Source organism: Kogia breviceps, chromosome 4, assembly GCF_026419965.1.
Source record: "Kogia breviceps isolate mKogBre1 chromosome 4, mKogBre1 haplotype 1, whole genome shotgun sequence".
Lineage (NCBI taxonomy): Eukaryota > Metazoa > Chordata > Mammalia > Artiodactyla > Physeteridae > Kogia > Kogia breviceps.
In genome coordinates, this window is record NC_081313.1 from 171,747,675 (window position 1) to 171,764,960 (window position 17,286).

At 58.0% G+C, this 17,286-nt stretch overlaps 2 protein-coding genes across 8 annotated transcripts; both read right to left on the bottom strand.

Annotated features, from left to right (window-relative positions):
* Positions 1-463: 463 nt before the first annotated feature.
* Positions 464-5,706, bottom strand: LPAR2 (lysophosphatidic acid receptor 2). Its single transcript, XM_059063399.2, has 3 exons — positions 5,642-5,706; positions 4,117-4,858; positions 464-3,412 (listed from the first exon to the last, which is right to left on the bottom strand). Exons 2-3 carry the CDS (start codon positions 4,856-4,858, stop codon positions 3,099-3,101), a joined length of 1,056 nt encoding a protein of 351 aa, XP_058919382.1. The 5' UTR covers positions 5,642-5,706; the 3' UTR covers positions 464-3,098.
* A 930-nt stretch (positions 5,707-6,636) lies between these two features.
* Positions 6,637-16,052, bottom strand: GMIP (GEM interacting protein). 7 transcript variants are annotated; one of them, XM_067032583.1, is made up of 22 exons: positions 15,886-16,052; positions 15,467-15,592; positions 14,841-15,014; positions 14,304-14,379; positions 14,135-14,192; positions 13,714-13,839; positions 13,558-13,622; positions 13,343-13,450; positions 12,818-12,898; positions 12,564-12,734; positions 12,337-12,474; positions 11,769-11,980; positions 11,459-11,565; positions 11,295-11,384; positions 10,899-10,976; positions 10,676-10,830; positions 10,260-10,448; positions 10,014-10,151; positions 9,715-9,911; positions 9,004-9,391; positions 7,577-7,643; positions 6,637-7,440 (listed from the first exon to the last, which is right to left on the bottom strand). In XM_067032583.1, the coding sequence occupies exons 4-22, from the start codon at positions 14,367-14,369 to the stop codon at positions 7,067-7,069; spliced, it is 2,808 nt and encodes a 935-aa protein (XP_066888684.1). In that variant the 5' UTR covers positions 14,370-14,379; positions 14,841-15,014; positions 15,467-15,592; positions 15,886-16,052; the 3' UTR covers positions 6,637-7,066. The 7 variants fall into 7 exon arrangements, with proteins under 7 accessions (XP_066888684.1, XP_066888683.1, XP_058919368.1 ...); XM_067032582.1 differs by having other exon boundaries at positions 14,841-14,925; positions 15,886-16,022; XM_059063385.2 differs by lacking the exon at positions 15,467-15,592 and having other exon boundaries at positions 14,841-14,925; positions 15,886-16,046.
* Between the last annotated feature and the right edge of the window lie 1,234 nt (positions 16,053-17,286).

A 17,286-nucleotide genomic window follows, 5' to 3' on the forward strand; every position in this document is an offset into this window, starting at 1 on the left:
GTCTTAACTTCTCAGAGCACTGCACTCTTCCTCCAAGCCACCCCTTGCTTCTCAGAACCCCATCAACACCCCTACCCCCATTCATCTCCAGAAGCCTGGAGCCCCAGACCCCTGCTCCCCTCAGCCTCAGTGCCTGCAGGTGGGTCACTTGGGCTCCCGGCCTCCCAGTTCCCCCCCCCGACCCACCTCTAATATTCCATAGGGGGTACGGGTACGTGTGGTAATGGTGGTTGGAAGGTCAAAACTGAGTGATTTTCTCAGTTGCAGAAATCCCTTCTATTCACCTTTCAAGGTCCAGCTTAAGAGTGACCTTGTTTTATTAATTCTTTTGCTCTACAGCATTCCGCTAGCACATGAAGGATGCTTTCTGAGGACCTACCCTGTGATGCACCCCCAAATCAGAGCGAATCTTCACAGGCCTTTGTTTCTAGCTGTTAGGACTCCTGGCATCAGAGGATTCTTATGCGAGAGAAAACGATTTATTCTTGTACATAAATCACTTCTCCAAAGTCATGGGACCTCCTAGAGCCTGTTTGCACTGGCGAGAGACCCCAGACCAGGCTCATAAAGGGACCTCAACCTCCTGGGAACCCTTCAGGACAGGGCCCATCTTCTTCCCATTACTGCTGGAGAGGAAATGCAAACACCAACTGGTCTGATTAGATTCAGCACTCCAAAGGGAATGGAAATGAATGATGTAGGCTAGTGTAAGAACAACCTAGAAAGCTCCTTGATGAAGGAAACCTGACACTTGGCCCCAGTAACAGGAAGTACTAGAACATGTGGGGACCATGGAGAGCTGGTACCCTGTACAAGAAGGTCAGAGCTTCCCTGGTGGCGCAGTGGTTGAGTCCGCCTGCCGATGGCAGGGGACACGGGTTCGTGCCCCGGTCCGGGAAGATCCCACATGCTGCAGAGCGGCTGGGCCCGTGAGCCATGGCCGCTGAGCCTGCGTGTCTGGAGCCTGTGCTCCGCAACGGGAGAGGCCACAACAGTGAGAGGCCTGCGTACCGCACAAAAAAAAATTAAAAATAAGATAAAAGGTCAGCCACTAGTGCAGCACCACACAGGAGATCTGAAAGGTAGTGGGTAACTTTGGCATCCTTCAGAGAACAGTGGTGGGGGGACGGGTTGAGAGCTTCAGGGACCATCTGAGACAAAAACCTTAAGTCACCTGGTGGAGAGGAGAGACCTACAGAGAGGGAAAAACTGATGGGACAAGATCCTGAAGGAGACCAGAAGAGTGTGGGTTAGAACATGGAAGATGCTGATGCAAGAGCAGCCAGCTCAGAGCAGGTGAAACAGAGCTACCTTTGGAGACCGTCAGGGGTCCCCACCCCATAGGAATGGTTGGCTGCCTTGGCACCCAAAGTGATACTTTTGTCCAAAAGGCCTAGAGCTCCCTGGAGACAAGGACTATGTACCCATCCACGTGGCTGAAGGTGCTGGCCTAGGTCATCACTTCTGAGATTCAGGCCCCAGGCTCAAGGAGCCACACTGCCTACCTTGGACCCTGCAGAAGTACCTGGCACCCCAGTTTGTTCTTGCCTCCTCACAAAGCTGTTGTAGGGCAGGGAGAATGTTCCCAAAGGGAAACTCAGCCCCATTTATTGTAGAAAGATCTACACGTTTTTGGTTCTTTGGCAATGCATGCTTTAGTAGTTTAAGAATTCAGCCTCTGATGGGAGGCCTGGGTTCAAATTCTGGCTAGGTGTGTAAGCAGAGAGAATCCAGATCCTGGTTTACTCCGTGCCTAGCAGGGTGCCTCTATGTATCTGAGAGGGGGACTCATCATGGGTCTGGCACATTAGACCACAGGGTGAAGTGGGGAAAGCCAGGCTGAGCTTGTGACCAACTCCAGACTTTGTGGAAATCCGAAGTCCTTTCCTCAGGGGCCTCTCTAGTCCCTCGATGTACCTCTGTGCCCTTTTGAAACTATGTAACCATGGGCCAAATTTCAATCTCTCTGAGCCACTGTCCTCACATGAAAATATATATAATACCTATGCCACAAGATACAGGTGGTGATTAAATAATGCACCTAAAATGCTTATCAGTGTGCCAGGCACATCAGAGAAGCTTGAGAAATGGCAACTCTAAAATCCTGCATTCTGGTCCATGGACCCCACTACCCCAAGCCCACAGGTGTGTATGTAGGTGATGGAGTGGGCAGTGGGGTGGACACATCTGACTATTAAGTCTGGACTCAGACAAAGGGGCAGGCAGGTGAGAGAAGCCTCACACAGGCCAGAGACTACTCTGGGCTCCAGAGAATGGAGACAGAGAGGCAGGTGGCAAGATGAAGGCAGGGAAAGAGGTGGAGGAGACAGAGGCAAAAGGGAACAAGAGAGATGAAGCAACAACCATGCAGAGACCAAAGGGTAATGGGAACAGGGTCCAGGAGATGTCATGTTGAAGGATCCCAGCTCAGCCTGAGCTGAGGTGGACAATTCTGGGACATAGGGACAGACAGGTTAAGGTTACAACAGAAGAGGCTTTGGAGACCTCAGAGCGGAAAGGTTTACTCCTTATAGACCCCCTCCTTGTAGACCCCCTTAATTCTTATGGGGATAGGCAAGACCACTAGAGGCTGCAAAAGGCCATAAACCTTTCCCAGCTCACGCTCAGCACTCCTCAGTCTGTACCCCTAAACAATCAGCCTCAGGCAGATGGGGCACCCATGGTCCATCCTTGTTACCCTGTTGCACTGGGTAGCGTGGCCTGAGGGAGCCCTCATCTCTCCCACCTTTATTACCCATGCCACCATGGACAAGGAAGCAGTCCAACAGGGCTTGCCAGGCATGTGCAGTAAAAACAGAAAAGTGTCCGTTAAAAAGCCCCAGAACTTGAGATGACTGAAGAGCCAGATTCCTGCACCCCATTCAACTCTCTCCCAGGTGCTTAGATGACCCCAACCCACAGGCCCTGAGATAGGCACAGTTGTCTGCCTGGGTAGGGCTGGCAGTAGCTTCATGCCAAGCCAGACTGGGGGTCTGCCTTTAAGTCTGGCCCGCAGATTGGGTAGAGCCAGGCACACCCACACGTGGCCAGGGGCAGAGCTCTGGCATTTGCTGTACCCTGCTAAAGTCCAAGGTTAGCTAAAGGGTGGAGTCCATCAGGGAATGGCCATTCTCAGGAAGCATGATGCGAGTGCTAGTGCCTGTCTGGGTGGAGGGTGTGTAGCGAACAGACTTGTGGGTGGACCGGCGAAGGCACAGACAGCAGAGGAGGTGGCGGAAGGTGCGGCGCATCTCAGCATCTCGACATGAGTACACCACGGCGTTGACCAGCGAGTTGGCCTCGGCTAAGAGTAGGAAATATTTCTCCACAGCCAGGACGTTGCAGGACTTGCAGCCCAGACCATCCAGGAGCAGCACCACCTGGCCCGGTGTCCAGCAGACCACAAACGCCCCTGCGGGATGGAGCCTGATGTGAGCAGGGCCAGCTGTTGCAATGGCTCAGAACTGGAGTAGTCTCCAGAGCTTGGGCGACAGCTGTGCAGTTTGTAGGGAAGAGCTGCCTGTCTTGCTGCCTCTGCAGCATGATGGGACAGAAATGCTAAGAGGGGAAACCTTTCTCTGATTGTCTGCCAGAGGAAAGCCTTTCCTAACTGGTACACAGTGGACAGGACCCTGGACATTCCTACATGGAGATTTGTTCTCTGGGGGAAAGGTCACTGTGGGACCGGACCGACCGATTACTCGGTGGCGGAAAAGGAATGATTAGGAAGAGATGCTCTTTGTTTCTTGGGGGTGGTGTGTGCACCTCCCCTGCTCAGACCATTCTACTACATTCAACCGCCAGACCTCATTCCTCCTGGCTAAGAACTCTTACGGGCTTCCCATGGAACTCAGAACAAAATATGACTCCTGTCTGTGCCTTTTGAGGCTGTGCTGACCTTCTCTTCCTGCGGACCAGTCACGTGGGCCTTTTCCCCTCTTTGGAGACACTGGGCTGGTCCTGTTTGGGGCTGTCACCTTCTGTTCCCTCTGCTTGGAACTCTTGCCTTGCCTCTGCTCAGGTAGCACCTCCTTGGAGAACATTCCCCACCCACATCATCCCCTCCCATCATGCTCTATCAGTCTTGCAGGAGTTGGGAAGCAGGGTGCCACTCACCCAGGATGATGACAACAGTCTTGACCAGGCTGAGCGTGGTTTCACGGTAGTGGGGGTGGCAGCTGACATGCTCTGCCATGCGCTGCACCCGCCGCCTCACATAGAAGAAAATGCGAGTGTAGACAGCCACCATGAGCAGGAAGACGAGCAGGCTGGACAGGGCCCAGACGGCCAGGTAGGAGCGGCTGAGCAGGGGGGCCATGCGCGAGCAGCGGTCCAGGGCGCAGAGGCAGTGCCAGGAGTGGGCGGGCAGCAGCCCCAGGCCCAGCGCGGCCACCCACACGCCCACGATGAGCATGATGACCCGGCCTCGGGGCAGGCGGCTGTGCAGCTGCACGGCCATCACACTGCGGTGCCGCTCCACGGCGATGGCCAGAAGTGTGGCCACGGACGCCGTCAGGCTCGTGTCCAACAGGCCCTGCCGCAAGAACCAGCCCTGAAGTGAGAGCCGGGCTGTGCGCGGGCCTGTGTGGAACATGAGGAAGAGGTAGGCTACACCGGCAAAGAGGTCAGCTGCGGCCAGGTTGCCAAGCAGGTAGTAAATGGGCTGGTGGAAGCGACGGTTGGAGGCGATGGCCGCGATGACCAGCAGGTTGGTCAGGAGCACCAGCACGCTGACAGTCAGCCCCAGTGCCACCACAACCACATCTTTGGGCCGCCAGTGGGAGCTGAGCTCCTTGCCGCTGTTGTTGTAGAAGAAGCCGATGGTCTCATTGTAGTAGCACTGGCCCATGGTGGCCATCTGGGGGCACAGAGGGAAAGGTCAGTACAGAAGGTCCTTGTTGGAAGGACACAGGAGGGAGCAGCAGCCAGAGGGAGGATTAGGACAGGAAGGGCAAGGGTCTCAAACTCAAATGCGTGAGGGCAAAGTGGTAGTGGTAGGGACCAGGGTGACCTGGAAAAGCAAGCTCTGTGAGTTTGGGGGTGGGGTGGGGCAGCTGTTGCTTAATTACTAATAAGACTCTTAGGTATTTCCCAAATCAAACGACTGGGTGGTTTTGGTTTTAACCTAAAGAATCAAAACAAAACTCATCTGCCCACATGGCGCCAACCTGTGACCAACCTGTGTGTGTGTGTGTGTGTGTCGGTTAGGGCAGGACAAAGGGGTGTGGGCTGTGAAAGCAGGCAAGGAGGGTCAGTTTGGTGTTGGGGTCAGCGCAGGGAGCGGAGCCCATGGGGTGTGTGTGCGCGAAGGGTGGGGCCACTGCTAGAACCTTGCAGGAGGTCGGTGCTGGGACATGGAAGTGACTCAGGCAATCAGATTGGGGGCAGTGAGGCAGCCCCATAAGTTGGGCGGCGGGCTTTGGGCGCGAGCGCTCCCGAAATAGGCGGGGCATCGGGCCGTTCCGAGTGGGACAAAAGGGGCGATCAGGAAGGCGGCAGCAGGCCGGGCCTCTGGGGGCCCCCAGGCTGGGGGAGGAAGAGGAGGAGGTAGGAGAGGAGGGGGCGGCGCCCAGGCCCCGCAGCACGTGCCGCGCCCTCCCCAGGCCCCGCGCCCACCCTCCTCCGTCCTCGCGGGTCTCACCTGAGCCGCCCGTCACGCCGCAGACAGGGTGGCCTCGTGCCCGAGACCCATGACCGGGCGAAGAGGGCGGGAGCAGAAGAGCGTCTGGGTGCGCCTGGCGGGAGCGGCCAAGAGAGGGCTGGAGGCGGGGTCCCTACGCCCCGCCCCCGCCGCAGCGCCCCGCCCCCACCACCTGGGGGAGCCCCGCCCCTCCCGGTCCCCACTACCTGGAGGAGCTTCTCTTCCGCTGCCGCGGCGGGGACAGGATCGCCCGGAACCGCAGCTCTCCTCTTTCCTCTCCGCCTCGCGTCTCCTCGGTCGCCCCTCTCCACTTCCGGCGCGGGACCCCCACCCCTAGTCCCCGAACACCTCACGCGCCCGTAGTTTTGGGCCTTCGCGGGACTGAGTCACTCGCTGCCCGAGATTTCCCGCCGTGACCTGGCGCCGCCCGGGCCCACCTCCGGGTGGTCTCAGGGTCGGCGCCCCTGCCCCGGCCCCACCCCTCCCGCTCCCTCGTGTCCAATCCGTCGCCGAGTTCTAAGCCACGCCCTGATCCGACCCGGCTCCCACCGCCGCGACCCCAGCCCCTCCTCGGCTTCGCCGGACTAGAGCTCCCTTTCCTCGCTGACCTCTCTGGCCCCAGCTGACTCTCCGGCCGCACTCAGGTTTCTCGAAATCCAGCCCCCGGCAGCGCTGTTCCCTCCCCGGCCCACGCCTGTGGCGGCCCTGGACTCCCACGGCCCAGAGCACACAGCCCCATTGTCTCGGTTATCTGCACTTAGTTATGTTTGTTTGATTGTGTAGGACCGGATCCACGCTGAGCTCCGGGAGGGGCCGGCCCGGTGTGACTCAGCCAGGTGCCCAGGCCCAGCCTCTACTGCATGTAGGTGCTGGGGGTGTTCTGAGATGAAAGAAAGGGGGCTTTGGTTTCCCTGGTCGTTAAAATGGGGCGAAAGGATGCTGCCTCACCGACCTCTCCCCTGTCACCCTTCCCTGGCAAAGAAAGACACTCAAGGTTATAAAGGACATAGTTTATTCCGAGACCACCAGACCCCAGGCAGGATGTTGAGTCTGGGTTGCCCACACCCTCCAATATCTGGTCACTTGGGATCAGCTAAGGAGGCAGACAGAGATGGGGGAGTGGCAACAACCAAAGTAGCAAAAAGCACCCCTATCCCAGGGGTCAGAGACTAGGGTGGACCTCAAGGACCCCATGATCTGTATCGACCCTGAGTGACCTCTGAACCTGAGTGGCCCTGTCGCTTGACATTGACCTGTGTCTAGTGGGGGGGGGGATCCTGGTACATTGCTGCTGAAGGGTTTTAGTTCTCCCCTAGCCATGTAGTCTTTCCCCATAGGAACTCTCCAGACACCCCAACATTGGACTCCTGGGATGTTGGGCCCATATTCTCAGTCCTGGGCTTCTTGGTCACAGTGCTGGGATAGTCAGAAATGGTCCTCAGCTTCCTCAGGCTGGGTGCCTGGGCAGCAGGTGGCCTTGGGCACAGACTCGTTGTGCAGCTTGGAGAGTAGCCGGGCCGTCTCCTGTGTAATCTCAAAATGCTTGGGCAGTGGGGTGCGGCGCAGAGGGCTGCCCTCACGGGAGGTGGTGGCAGGGCCATGTCTTGGTCTCTGCAAGCTCCCTTGGGGCACTGATGTGACAGGGGTCTCCTCGCACAATTTGGAAGCCACCAGGGCCAAGCAGGACAGCTGGTGGGTGACAGGCCGTACACCCCCCCGGGGATACTTCACTGGCTGGCGGCTGAAGTGGCCACGGGACTGTGTCCCCAGGGGTGAGTCTTCAGGGCTTTGGCTGGACACTGTGGGATAGGGTGGTCAATGCTGAGCACCCCTAAGTCTTCTGGATACACCCCTCCCCCATTGTCATCACTCAGCCAAGCTACCCCAAGGCAGGGGTAACCCCAGAACCCCTGGGCTACCCCACAGCATACTCACCTTCCTCTCCCTCATTTTTGGTGTCTTTGGTTACTTCCTCTTCCTGGTCCCTCTGCAGAGTTGGAACCTGCAAGAAGGAACCCAAGAATGAGACCTCCAGCAATAAAATGCCAGTTCTTTGAGACTCATAGACATGCAAAATTTCCCTTGCAAGTTTTGGTATCTGGGGAGAGATGATGCCATTCAGAGTGTACTGCTTGTCCTCCTGTGAAGAGCAGTGTCATTAATCTGAACTGTGGGCTCTGTGAGGGCAGGAATGCCTTTGTTCAACAGAGGACCAGCCCAGAAAGTGACAGCCTTCTCTGCATTAGGAATGGGTGAATTACCGGTCTTCATCCTGCTCTACTTTCTGCAATTTCAGGCCTGGTTTTTAGCTTATCTGAATATCTTTTAGTTCATCCTTTAGCTAAATGCTAATAGCAATTGGAATTCTTTCTCTGTGTCCCGAGCACTTTCTGAGGTAATCCAGTTCTCAGAGTCCCACACCTCACCAGCAGCAGCTTTCCCAGCTCTGGGGTGCTGCAGGGGAGATCCTAGCTCTCAGGAATAGTGAGTGTATCAGGACCTGAGGGTCAGGAAGCCTCCCCTAAGAGTCTCATCTGTAAGTGGTTTTCAGTAACAGTATTTACCTCTTAGGGCAATTACTATGCAAGCACCCCTGCATTGTAGGCGTGCAGTCTATGGAGGCTTGCACACCCCTCTTTGGCCTCACTTCCTTCCACCTTCCCCTCACTCATTCATAACAGCATGGGGCTGTGCCCTGAACACACCAGGCATGGTCCCACCTCAGGGCCTTTGTACTGGCTGTTCCCTTTGCCTGAAACACCCTTCCCCTGATCTCCACCTGGCTTACTCCCCCCTCACATCCTTCCAGTCTTTGCTCAAACCCATCTTCTCCATGAGACCCACTCACAGCTTCCCATTTACTGCTACAAACTGCCCACCACCTCTCACCTTGGTGCCCTTGATGTCCCCTACTTTACCCTGCCCTTTCTTTTTTCTATAGTATTCATCACCTTGTAACATCCTGTATAACTGACTTTGTATCATATTTCTTGTTTATTGTTGGTTTCTTTCCCACTAGAAGGTAGGCAACCAAGAGGATGGAGTCTTTGAATATTTTGCTAACTGATGCCTAGAATAATGCTTGGCACATAGTAGGTGTTCAATAAATATTCTGTTGAAGGAATGAATGGTACTCATGTTAGTATCTCTGCAAGGCTCTACCCTGTTGTTACTCCATTATTTCCCACCACTCCATTCCTTACCTTTCCTTTTAGAATGAGTGCAGGGTAAATAAGGAAAGGAGAAAGGGAATGAAATAGAAAATTCTCAAGGGAGAGGAAGGAAGGAAGACAGGAGAGAGAGCGAGAGGATTAAATGGAGAGAAGGCTCTCCCCATGTCTGTGGGCCCAGCAGGTTCCTACCTCTGTGGGTGTGGTCTCGGGATGCTTCTCCAGGGCACTAAGGGGCATGGTGTCTGGGTTGGGGTCCGAGGCTAGGGATATGGGCAGGGCGTCCAGGGCAGGTTGTGAGTGTGGTGGCTGGGAGCTGGTTGGGAGGGTCGTAGGGGGTGGGCTGGGGTCTTCGGGCAGGGGCTCAGTGGCCAGGAGGAGGTCATCAATCCCGAAGATCTGCTCATAGTGTACAATGAGGAACTCGATGAGCTGGGCCTGGTGCACGGAGTCTAGCAGGCAGATGACAGGGCCGGCACTGGCTACCCCTGGACCATCCGGCACCCGCAACAGTGTCGGCCCAAACACAATGCCCAGGTTGTTGGCAGACATCTTGTTCTCCTCATACTGTGCAGCCACCCTGGGGACAGTGTGAGGAGAAGGGTCAGGGCACAGAGGGTATGGTTATTGGTCATCGGGTAGGACCTGCAAGCCAGGCTAGTGGCGACTTGCCCAAGTCATGGGTAAGTGGTCCCAGTCATTGTGTACGACCAGCAGCCACATGCCTGGCGATGGGGGTCAGGGGTCAGCATCCAAAGTCAGGAGTCATGTATTAAGTTTCAGAGCTCAGAAAACACACTCAGAGGTCAGTGTCAGGGGTCAGTGGTCACATGTCCAAGGAAGGAGTCCTGGGTCCGTGCCTCAGGTCAGAAGTCACGTGTCAAGGTCAAGGACAGTGCACACCTGAATAGATGGGCCACCAGGTGCCGCAGGGTGTTGTAGTTAGAGTCAGGCAGCTGCACCAAGAGGGTCTTCAGCGAGCGGATAACCTCAGGGCTGGGGCTGGGGGTCCCAGGGTCGTGCCCAGGGTCTGCATGCAGGGTCTTAGCCAGAGAGATGAAGGCGTCGTAGAGGTGGAAGGGGACCACGGGGTCAGTGAGCTGGGGGTGGAATGGCAGGGGGGACATGGGTGTGGGTGGGCTGCAGAGGGTCCTCAGTCTGAGCCCACCCGGCCTCTGACTCCTGAGCTGCTGAGCACCCACCTCCTGGAGGAATCGCTTGAGAACACTCGACACATCGTGAGGCGAGTTCCCTGACAGGTCAACCAATGCTCGGCCGTTCTCAAAAGCCTGGCACAGCCGTTCCACGCGGACCCGGGACCCGCTGACCCTATAAATGCCCTGAAGGGCAGGGGTGGGAAGTTGGACAGCTGTCTTGCAATCTGACCATTGAGAGGGCTGGGTCACTCACTCTTGGGGGTGGTCAAGGGTCAAGGGTCAAGGCGGCACCTGCACACTCAGGGCGCGCTGTTCTATCTCGGTGGTGCACCTGGTGATCACAAGGGGCACCTCCTCCGGGAAGTCCCTGGGCAGTTGCAGGAAGTTGACCCCAAAGAGGGGGGTCCGGGCTGGAAGCCGCTTATGTCCGCAAAGGATCAGTAGAGTCTCGAGGCAGCGCTTGTGACAGGTCAGAAAGCACTGAGGGAAAGGTCACAGGGTCAGGGAGGTCATCGGGGGTCAGCGGGGGAAGAGGAGGTCATAGGGATCCTCAGGGAGTCCCTGCTCCCTGAGGAGGGGAGATCATCAGATCAGGGCAGGTCCCAGGGGTGGGAAGGTCTTAGGGGTCTCAGGTCAGAGAGATGCCTGGGGTCAGAGAGGTCACTGGGGTTCAGCAGAGGTCATTAGGTCATCGGCCCAGGTCACACCTCCTCGCACTCTGTTCCGCTGACCATGAAAGCCTCGCACTCTCGGCACTTGGCTGGACCCCGCAGCCGCCGCAGCCGGTGGGTCTGGGCCGCGTTGGACAGTGTCCACTTCTTGAACGGGGTGCCTGGCCCGTTCTCCAGCCCATCTCCCAGGTCTGCAGGGAGACAGGGTCAGGAGTGCCTAGTCCACCCCCACCCCACCCCTACCTGCTTCCAGCCTCACCAGGGTCTCGCTCCTCCAAGTCATCTGAAGATTCGGTGCCTGTGGACGAGACCTTCACCAGCCGCCTCATGCCAGAGCCTGGAGTCAGAGGGTTACAGAGGTTGGGGGTCACAGAGGTCATGGGGAGGCTCCAAGGCTAAGGAAACATTCCTGGTTTTCGGCCTTCCAAAACCACCCACAGATGCCCTTGGGGGAAGGGTCAGAGGTCAGGAGGGGGTGGGTCAGACAGGTCAGGAGTTAGGGGTTGAAGAACCTGGGGGGTGGTTCAGAAGTTGGATCAAGAGAATGAGTCAGAGGTTGAGAAAATAGGTCAGGGTTGCAGGGTAGGTCAGAGGTCAAAGAATGGGTTTGAGATTGAGGGTCAGAGCCTGGCCAGGGGCTGGAGGGTGGTCCCACCTGGGCTGGAAGAGGGAGAGTCCTGGGACCGAGACTCGCTGCCACCACCCATGCTGTCCACATCACTGGCCAGAGTGGGGCTCAGAGTTCCTAGGAGGGGACAGGCCAGTTAGGTATGGCCTGCTGCCCCAGCACCACTCCTGCCTGCCCTTCACGGCACTTACCCTGCCAGCCTGTGCCAGTGTCCTCCCAAGGGCCTGGCTCAGCTGCACTCTCATCCAGCGGTGGAGGTGGGGCTCCAGAGAGCTTCTTTCTTGTGTCCAGAGGGGAACTGAAAGGAGAGGTTTGAGGGCTGTGATAACCAGGAAACTGGCCTGGGATGGCATCACCCTGGCATCCCGTTTAGGCCCCAACTCCAAGTACTTGGGTCTGCAAGCTCTTATGGCCATGAGCATGGTGGCCCCCAGTGCAGTAGCCCCAAATTCCCAACTCTCCCACGAATGGGACAACCCCACCCACCTGCTTGGCTCCTACCTGACCCCGCTCCTGGGGACCCAGCTGTGCGTGAACTCCTGGAAAGAGAAGGCTGGTGGCAGGGGTGGCGGGGCGTCGGGCCGCAGCGCCCTCACGAACTCCTGGTATCGCTGGCCCGGCTCAAAGGGCGCGCAGCACTCGGCCAGGGCGGCGAAGGCGCGGGGGCCGCGTTCTGCCTGAGCCCCTCGCAGCCCGAACAATCCCAGGGTCACCTGTGGGCCGGAGGCCTCAGGTCAGAGAGGGGCTGGGCCTGGGAGCCTGGGGCGTGGCCTGACCCCGAGAGATACCAGCTCGGTCCCGGCTTGGGGGCGGGGCCGGGCAGTGGGAGGCGGCTTAGGGACAGGAGCGCGCAGCTGGGGTTGGGGGTGTGGTCAGAACCAGGGTGGGTCATGTTGGGGGTAGGACGGCCTGGGAGGGGGCCGAGGGGGAAGTGCAGTCAGGGTCTGGGGGGCGGGCACTGGCTGTCCAGCGAGAGGGAGCGGGTCCTGGTGCCCTGGAGGCGGTTTAGGGGCAGGGGGCGCCCCGCCGGGGCGAATGAGTGTGGGCAGCCGTCGGCTTAGGGTCTCACCCGCCTCAGCACTTCGTCCCCCTGCAGCACCAGTTTGCGCACGTGTGATACGATCCGCTGCTTGGCGGCCTCCAGGTCCTGCTGCCGCGCATTGGCCTCGCGGACGCAGGCCTGGTACAGTGCCTCGGCCTCCTGCGCCTGGAGAGACCAAGGCAGGGAGGGTGTGTGGGACAGATCGTGGGACCAGGGGCGCCGAAGCACAGGGGGGCACGGGGCCAAGTTCCCACCTTGGCCTGGGCCTCCTCTCGCGAGCGCCGCCGCCGCTCCTGCTGCTTGTTGGGTCCCGGCTGGGCCTGGGGGGCCGGGTCTTCGGGGGACGCCTGGGAGCGCACCCGCAGGTCCTCGCTGCGCTGCACATACTGGAGCTGGGCCCGCCGCAGTGCCTGCACCGCCTCGTTCTGTGGGCGGAGGAGGGACGCGGTCACTGCTTCTTCATCTCCTTCCCCAGCCCGCTTCCCCAGCCCCCCACCCTAGACCTTACCATCCGCTTCTGCTCTTTCATCCACTGCTCTTTAAACTCCTTCCGCCACTTCTCAATCTCAGTCCGTTTGGCAGCCAGGGGCTGGGAAGGATGGGGAATGGGGATGCTGCCTCAGGGCTACTCGATCATTCCGTTCACTGGGGCCACATGTCTTTCATCCTTTGGACCCTTTTCTGGGTCTGCACTCTCTCTCCTGGGTCTTCTCATCCAGAAGACCTCTGCCCTCCCCCAGCCCGGTGTCTCCAGAAAGTCTCAGTGGTCACCTCCACCCTTTATGCCTGGACCCAAAGATGCCAAGGCTCTCTTTCTGGGCACACTTGACACCTCGCCCCGTGGCCCGCAGAAGAACAAAAGCACGGTTTTGCAATAGCACAGGAAGCCCGGTTTGAATCTCTGCTGGGTAACCTTGGGCAAGTTCCTCAGCATCCCTGGGTCTCAGCTTCCTCATCAGCAAATGGTGCTGATGGTAACGGTGCCTTCCTCCAGGTGGTTGTGGATGGAATAATGCATGAAGGGCCCCCTCACCTGGTAGTAGTCTCTTTTCTGCTGGGCCACTGTCTCCATGGCCAGGGCTCCCAGGCTGAGGTCGTGCTCCAGAAACAGGGTGTAGATGTACTGCAGTGGCATGTGGCTCTGAGGGTGGGGGGAGGCCGGCTGGTGTTGGAGGATGCTGAGGATCTAGGGGTATCTGGCTGGGGTTCTGGAGGGATTGGGCTCTGGGGGGGTGTGCTCATGGCTACCTGCTGGTGGATGGACACCTTTCCCGCCTCAGCAATCTTCATGATGTTTTTGGCAAACTCCAGCTCTGGGGGCAGACAGCAGGGGTCTGAGTCAGGCAGGGTGTGAGCACTGCAGGGTCTGGGCAGGGCCTGGGACCCAGTAGAAGGGGCCCTCACCATGGCTGGCTCTCTTCTCAGTCCAGGCCAGCAGCTCCTTGGCGTAGCGGCTCCAGGTCTTAGCATACTCCAGGGCTGCATCCACACCCCCCTTGGTCCGAATGAGCCGCAAGTCCAGTTCCTCCCCTGGGGCAGACGGTTGGACCTCTGACCTCTGAACTCTCCCGTGGAAGACTTCCCTGAGCTCTCAAACCAGACCAGTCGACCCTGCTCTACACCCTATGGCTTCCCCAAAGACCCCCTTGTTTTCATTTGTCCAGGTTTTACACTGATTCTCCACTCAGACTGGGGGCTGCCTGAGTACAGGGGTTCAGATCTGTTGTGTGCACTGCCGTGTCCCTGGTGCGTGGAACAGGCAGTTGATGATGGAAGGATTCCTTTCTGCCCCCCGCCCACTGCCCTGGCCTCAAAGCCCCCCTACCTGTAAGGGGTGCAGGATCCTCTGGGGAGGGACCACTCCAACGGTTGGTTTCACTGGTCTGAGGGGGAGGGAGACAGCATTCAGGAACAAGCAGGGGAGGGGCTCCACCTTCCTCAGACTCCCTCCTCTGAGGTCCCCTCCTCCCTGTCCCCTTGGTCCCATCCCTCACCAAAGTGGCTGTGGGGGTCTTGTCAGGTTCTGGGTCTCCTGAAAGCACAGGGTCTCCAGCCAGCATCTCAAGGGTCCTGGGAGGTAAGGGTGTCAGGATGCCACCCTCCACCCAGCCTGTCCCACCTAGGGGTGCTGGGGGTCCCAAGGCAGTTTGGGGATGGTCCTAGATATCACCTCTGTGATGTCTACTGTATCTAGGAGTCCTGAGGGATGGGGCTTTAGGGGGGAAAGTAGGTGAGCTTATTTTATGGGACTTGAGATAGAATTTGAAGGATCCCAGGTAACTTTGGGGTTCAGAGTGGGATTATAAAGCTCTCAAATGTTTTAAGGGGTCACAAGGGTCACGAGAAGGATACGTGGGGGCCCTAGGAGCACTTTGGGGATTTCAGGTGGATTTGGGGGGTTCAATGTTGGGATATTCAGGTGTTTTGAGGATCCAGAAGTTGCAGGTTCCTAATGGTGTTTCAGGCACCTAAATGCTTAGGGATTTGGGGGGATTCTGGTGGAATTTGGGGTTACTCAGGCACAGACTCACACATTCCCGAGTGAGATCTCGAGGTTGTCCAGGCTCCGGAAGATATCACTGTACCTCTTCCTGCTCTCAGGAGCTGAGGGTAGCCCTTGGGGAGGGGAGTATCACACATGGGCCAACAGAAGCCTCCCTCCACCCACTGCACTTTGGCAGGTTGTTTGGAGGGTCGGGGTTGGGCTGGGGGGGGTGGAGAAAGAGAGAGAGAGAGAGAGAGGGAAAGGGAAGAGAGAGACAGTTCTGTTCCCATGGGGAGTATAGGATAGCATGGGTGTCTGAGCTGGGATGGAGGGAGTGTGGGCTTGGGTGGGGCCCGACTTGGGACAGGCACAACCCAACACAGAGACAGCTGCTTAGAGGAGCAGAGACACCCACACATGCACTGGCCCAGAAGCAGAGCGGCAAAACAGACTTCCTAGATACAGCCGCACTGTCTCCCGGGACAGAGCCGGCTTGACAATGGAACCACATGGACCTCAGCCCAGACAGATGGAAATACACGTGGGACAGAACGGCACATGGCCTACCACAGAAACACACACAGGCAGCCTGAAACCACAAGAGGCATAAAGACCAAATGACAATCAATATGCAAAGCAGAGACACAAAGACAGGCGGAAACGAAGTCGGACCTTCCACATTTCTGCCGCAGGCACCACTTCTAGGGAGCCCAGATCAGCATGTTCCCCTACCCGGGCAATGGAGTAGCCGGGTGGGGATCCTGCCGCGTTGCCCTCTCCATCAGCGGTCGTGACACCCTGCCCCCATCACAGATATCAGAAGCAGAAGCGGCCACTTCCCCTTCCTGGGCCCCCTCCCCCAGGCATCCGGGGTGAAGACTCCAAAGGGGGAGGGGGGATCAGGGACTGGTGTCCCGGGTCCCCCTCAGCTTGGGGGTTCCCACAGTGGAGCATCCCCGTGTCCTCCCCATTCAGGAACTCCTCTGCCGGCTCTCTGGACGGAGAGGGATAGGCGGGGTCCCTCACTGATTTAGGAAGTAGGATACTGTCGGGGGAGGCCCCTCTCTGATCCCGTATCCCGGACCGCCTACCCGGCTCTGTTGAGTCCATGGTCCGGCCCTAGGATCGCTCGGCTGGGAAGGGGATTGGGACGGAATCGCGCGCCGGCGCCAGCGGGGCCCAGCCCCGATTTCCTGCAGCGGCCGCCGCTGCCCGGGTTCCTCGTCGCCCCGCCTCGCGGAGGCCCCGCCCCTAACCACGCCTCTGCTGATCGGCCACACTCTCTAGGCAGGGAAGCGCGGACCACGCCCCCTGCCTGAGCGTCTGGGTATGCGGCTGGGCCCAGGACCTCCTGAGTGACCTGCCGAAATGACTCCATCCCGGCCAGGGTTACCCTCCCCATATCTTTGCGGGGTCCCCAAACCCCAAGCACACTCCCCTTGCAGTGAGTCCAGAATCTGCCTGGCCTGAGGAGCCTGTCCCAAACCTTTCATGTTCTACTATACAATGATGCCCCTGCCCAGGGGTCTCTTGGACCTCTGAACTCATCCCAACTTGGTTGGGGCAATGGGAGCCCCCTGGTTGGAGGCGTGATGTCCCGCCTAATTCCAGTTGAAACTGAAGTCGCCTAACACGCTGGGGCTGGAGATACAACTAGGGGACACCCAGTAATGCTCAGTGCTGGATCAGGCTCTTGAAGACCGTTACAGCAGAGCCAGAGCGCCCTTGGCACCTCTCTCAGGCACGGAGGACACAGAGATCCTCGCCCTGAGCCCCTGCAAGAATCATCCTCAGCAAATCCCAAGTCCAGAGTGCTCCCCTTCTGGTTGCCTCAAATTGTCTCAAGGATTCCACGTGACCCCAGCAGCCCCTCTGCTGGATGGGGTCTGGCACCCACGCCCCTCCAGAAACCTTGGCCAGTGTTTGGGGCCCACCTGATGCTCACAGCTGGTCCCAGCCCCTTTCCCACTTTGGCTCCCAGGGCCTTCCCTGGGCTGTGGGCCACACTCCTCCTGATGGGAAGCCTGTCAGGGGTGGGGTGCTGAGGATGACCAAGGGGCAAGGGCAGGACAGGGTAGAGAGCTCCTCACTGAGCATTGGTGGGGAGGGGGAAATCGTCCAGAAGCCCGGGCCTGGGTTCCCTGGCCTGAGGTCATCACATGCAGCGTGCCAAAGTTATAAAAATGCACCCACACCCCACACTCGGTCATTTCTGACTGGAAATAGTTTTTACTAGTTTTTGGCTCTCAAGAAATCTCTGACTGTGGCTCTTAGCTTTCATGCTAACTATTCCACAGTTCCTGAGCTGTAGTGAGTGAGCACCTTTTGAAAGGAAGGACAGTAACAGTATGAGAGCCAGGCTGCAGGTCAGACCCTGGCTATGACCTGTGAGGTGCAGAATCCCGAGCGTGACCCGAGTCAGTATTCGTAACGATTTGGATTGAACTTCCTCATATCTGACACTACGAGAGAAAGGCATGCTGTTATTCTGC

Coding starts and splice junctions, on each gene's coding strand:
- LPAR2 (XM_059063399.2), bottom strand. CDS start 4,858: ATGGCCACCATGGGCCAGTGCTACTACAATGAGACCATCGGCTTCTTC. Junction 3,413..4,116: donor GACTGTTGTCATCATCCTGG/GTGAGTGGCACC, acceptor TCCATCCCGCAG/GGGCGTTTGTGGTCTGCTGG.
- GMIP (XM_059063385.2), bottom strand. Junction 11,566..11,768: donor GTCCCCAGGAGCGGGGTCAG/GTAGGAGCCAAG, acceptor CTCTCCTTTCAG/TTCCCCTCTGGACACAAGAA. Junction 7,644..9,003: donor CCGAGACCACACCCACAGAG/GTAGGAACCTGC, acceptor TCCTTCTTGCAG/GTTCCAACTCTGCAGAGGGA.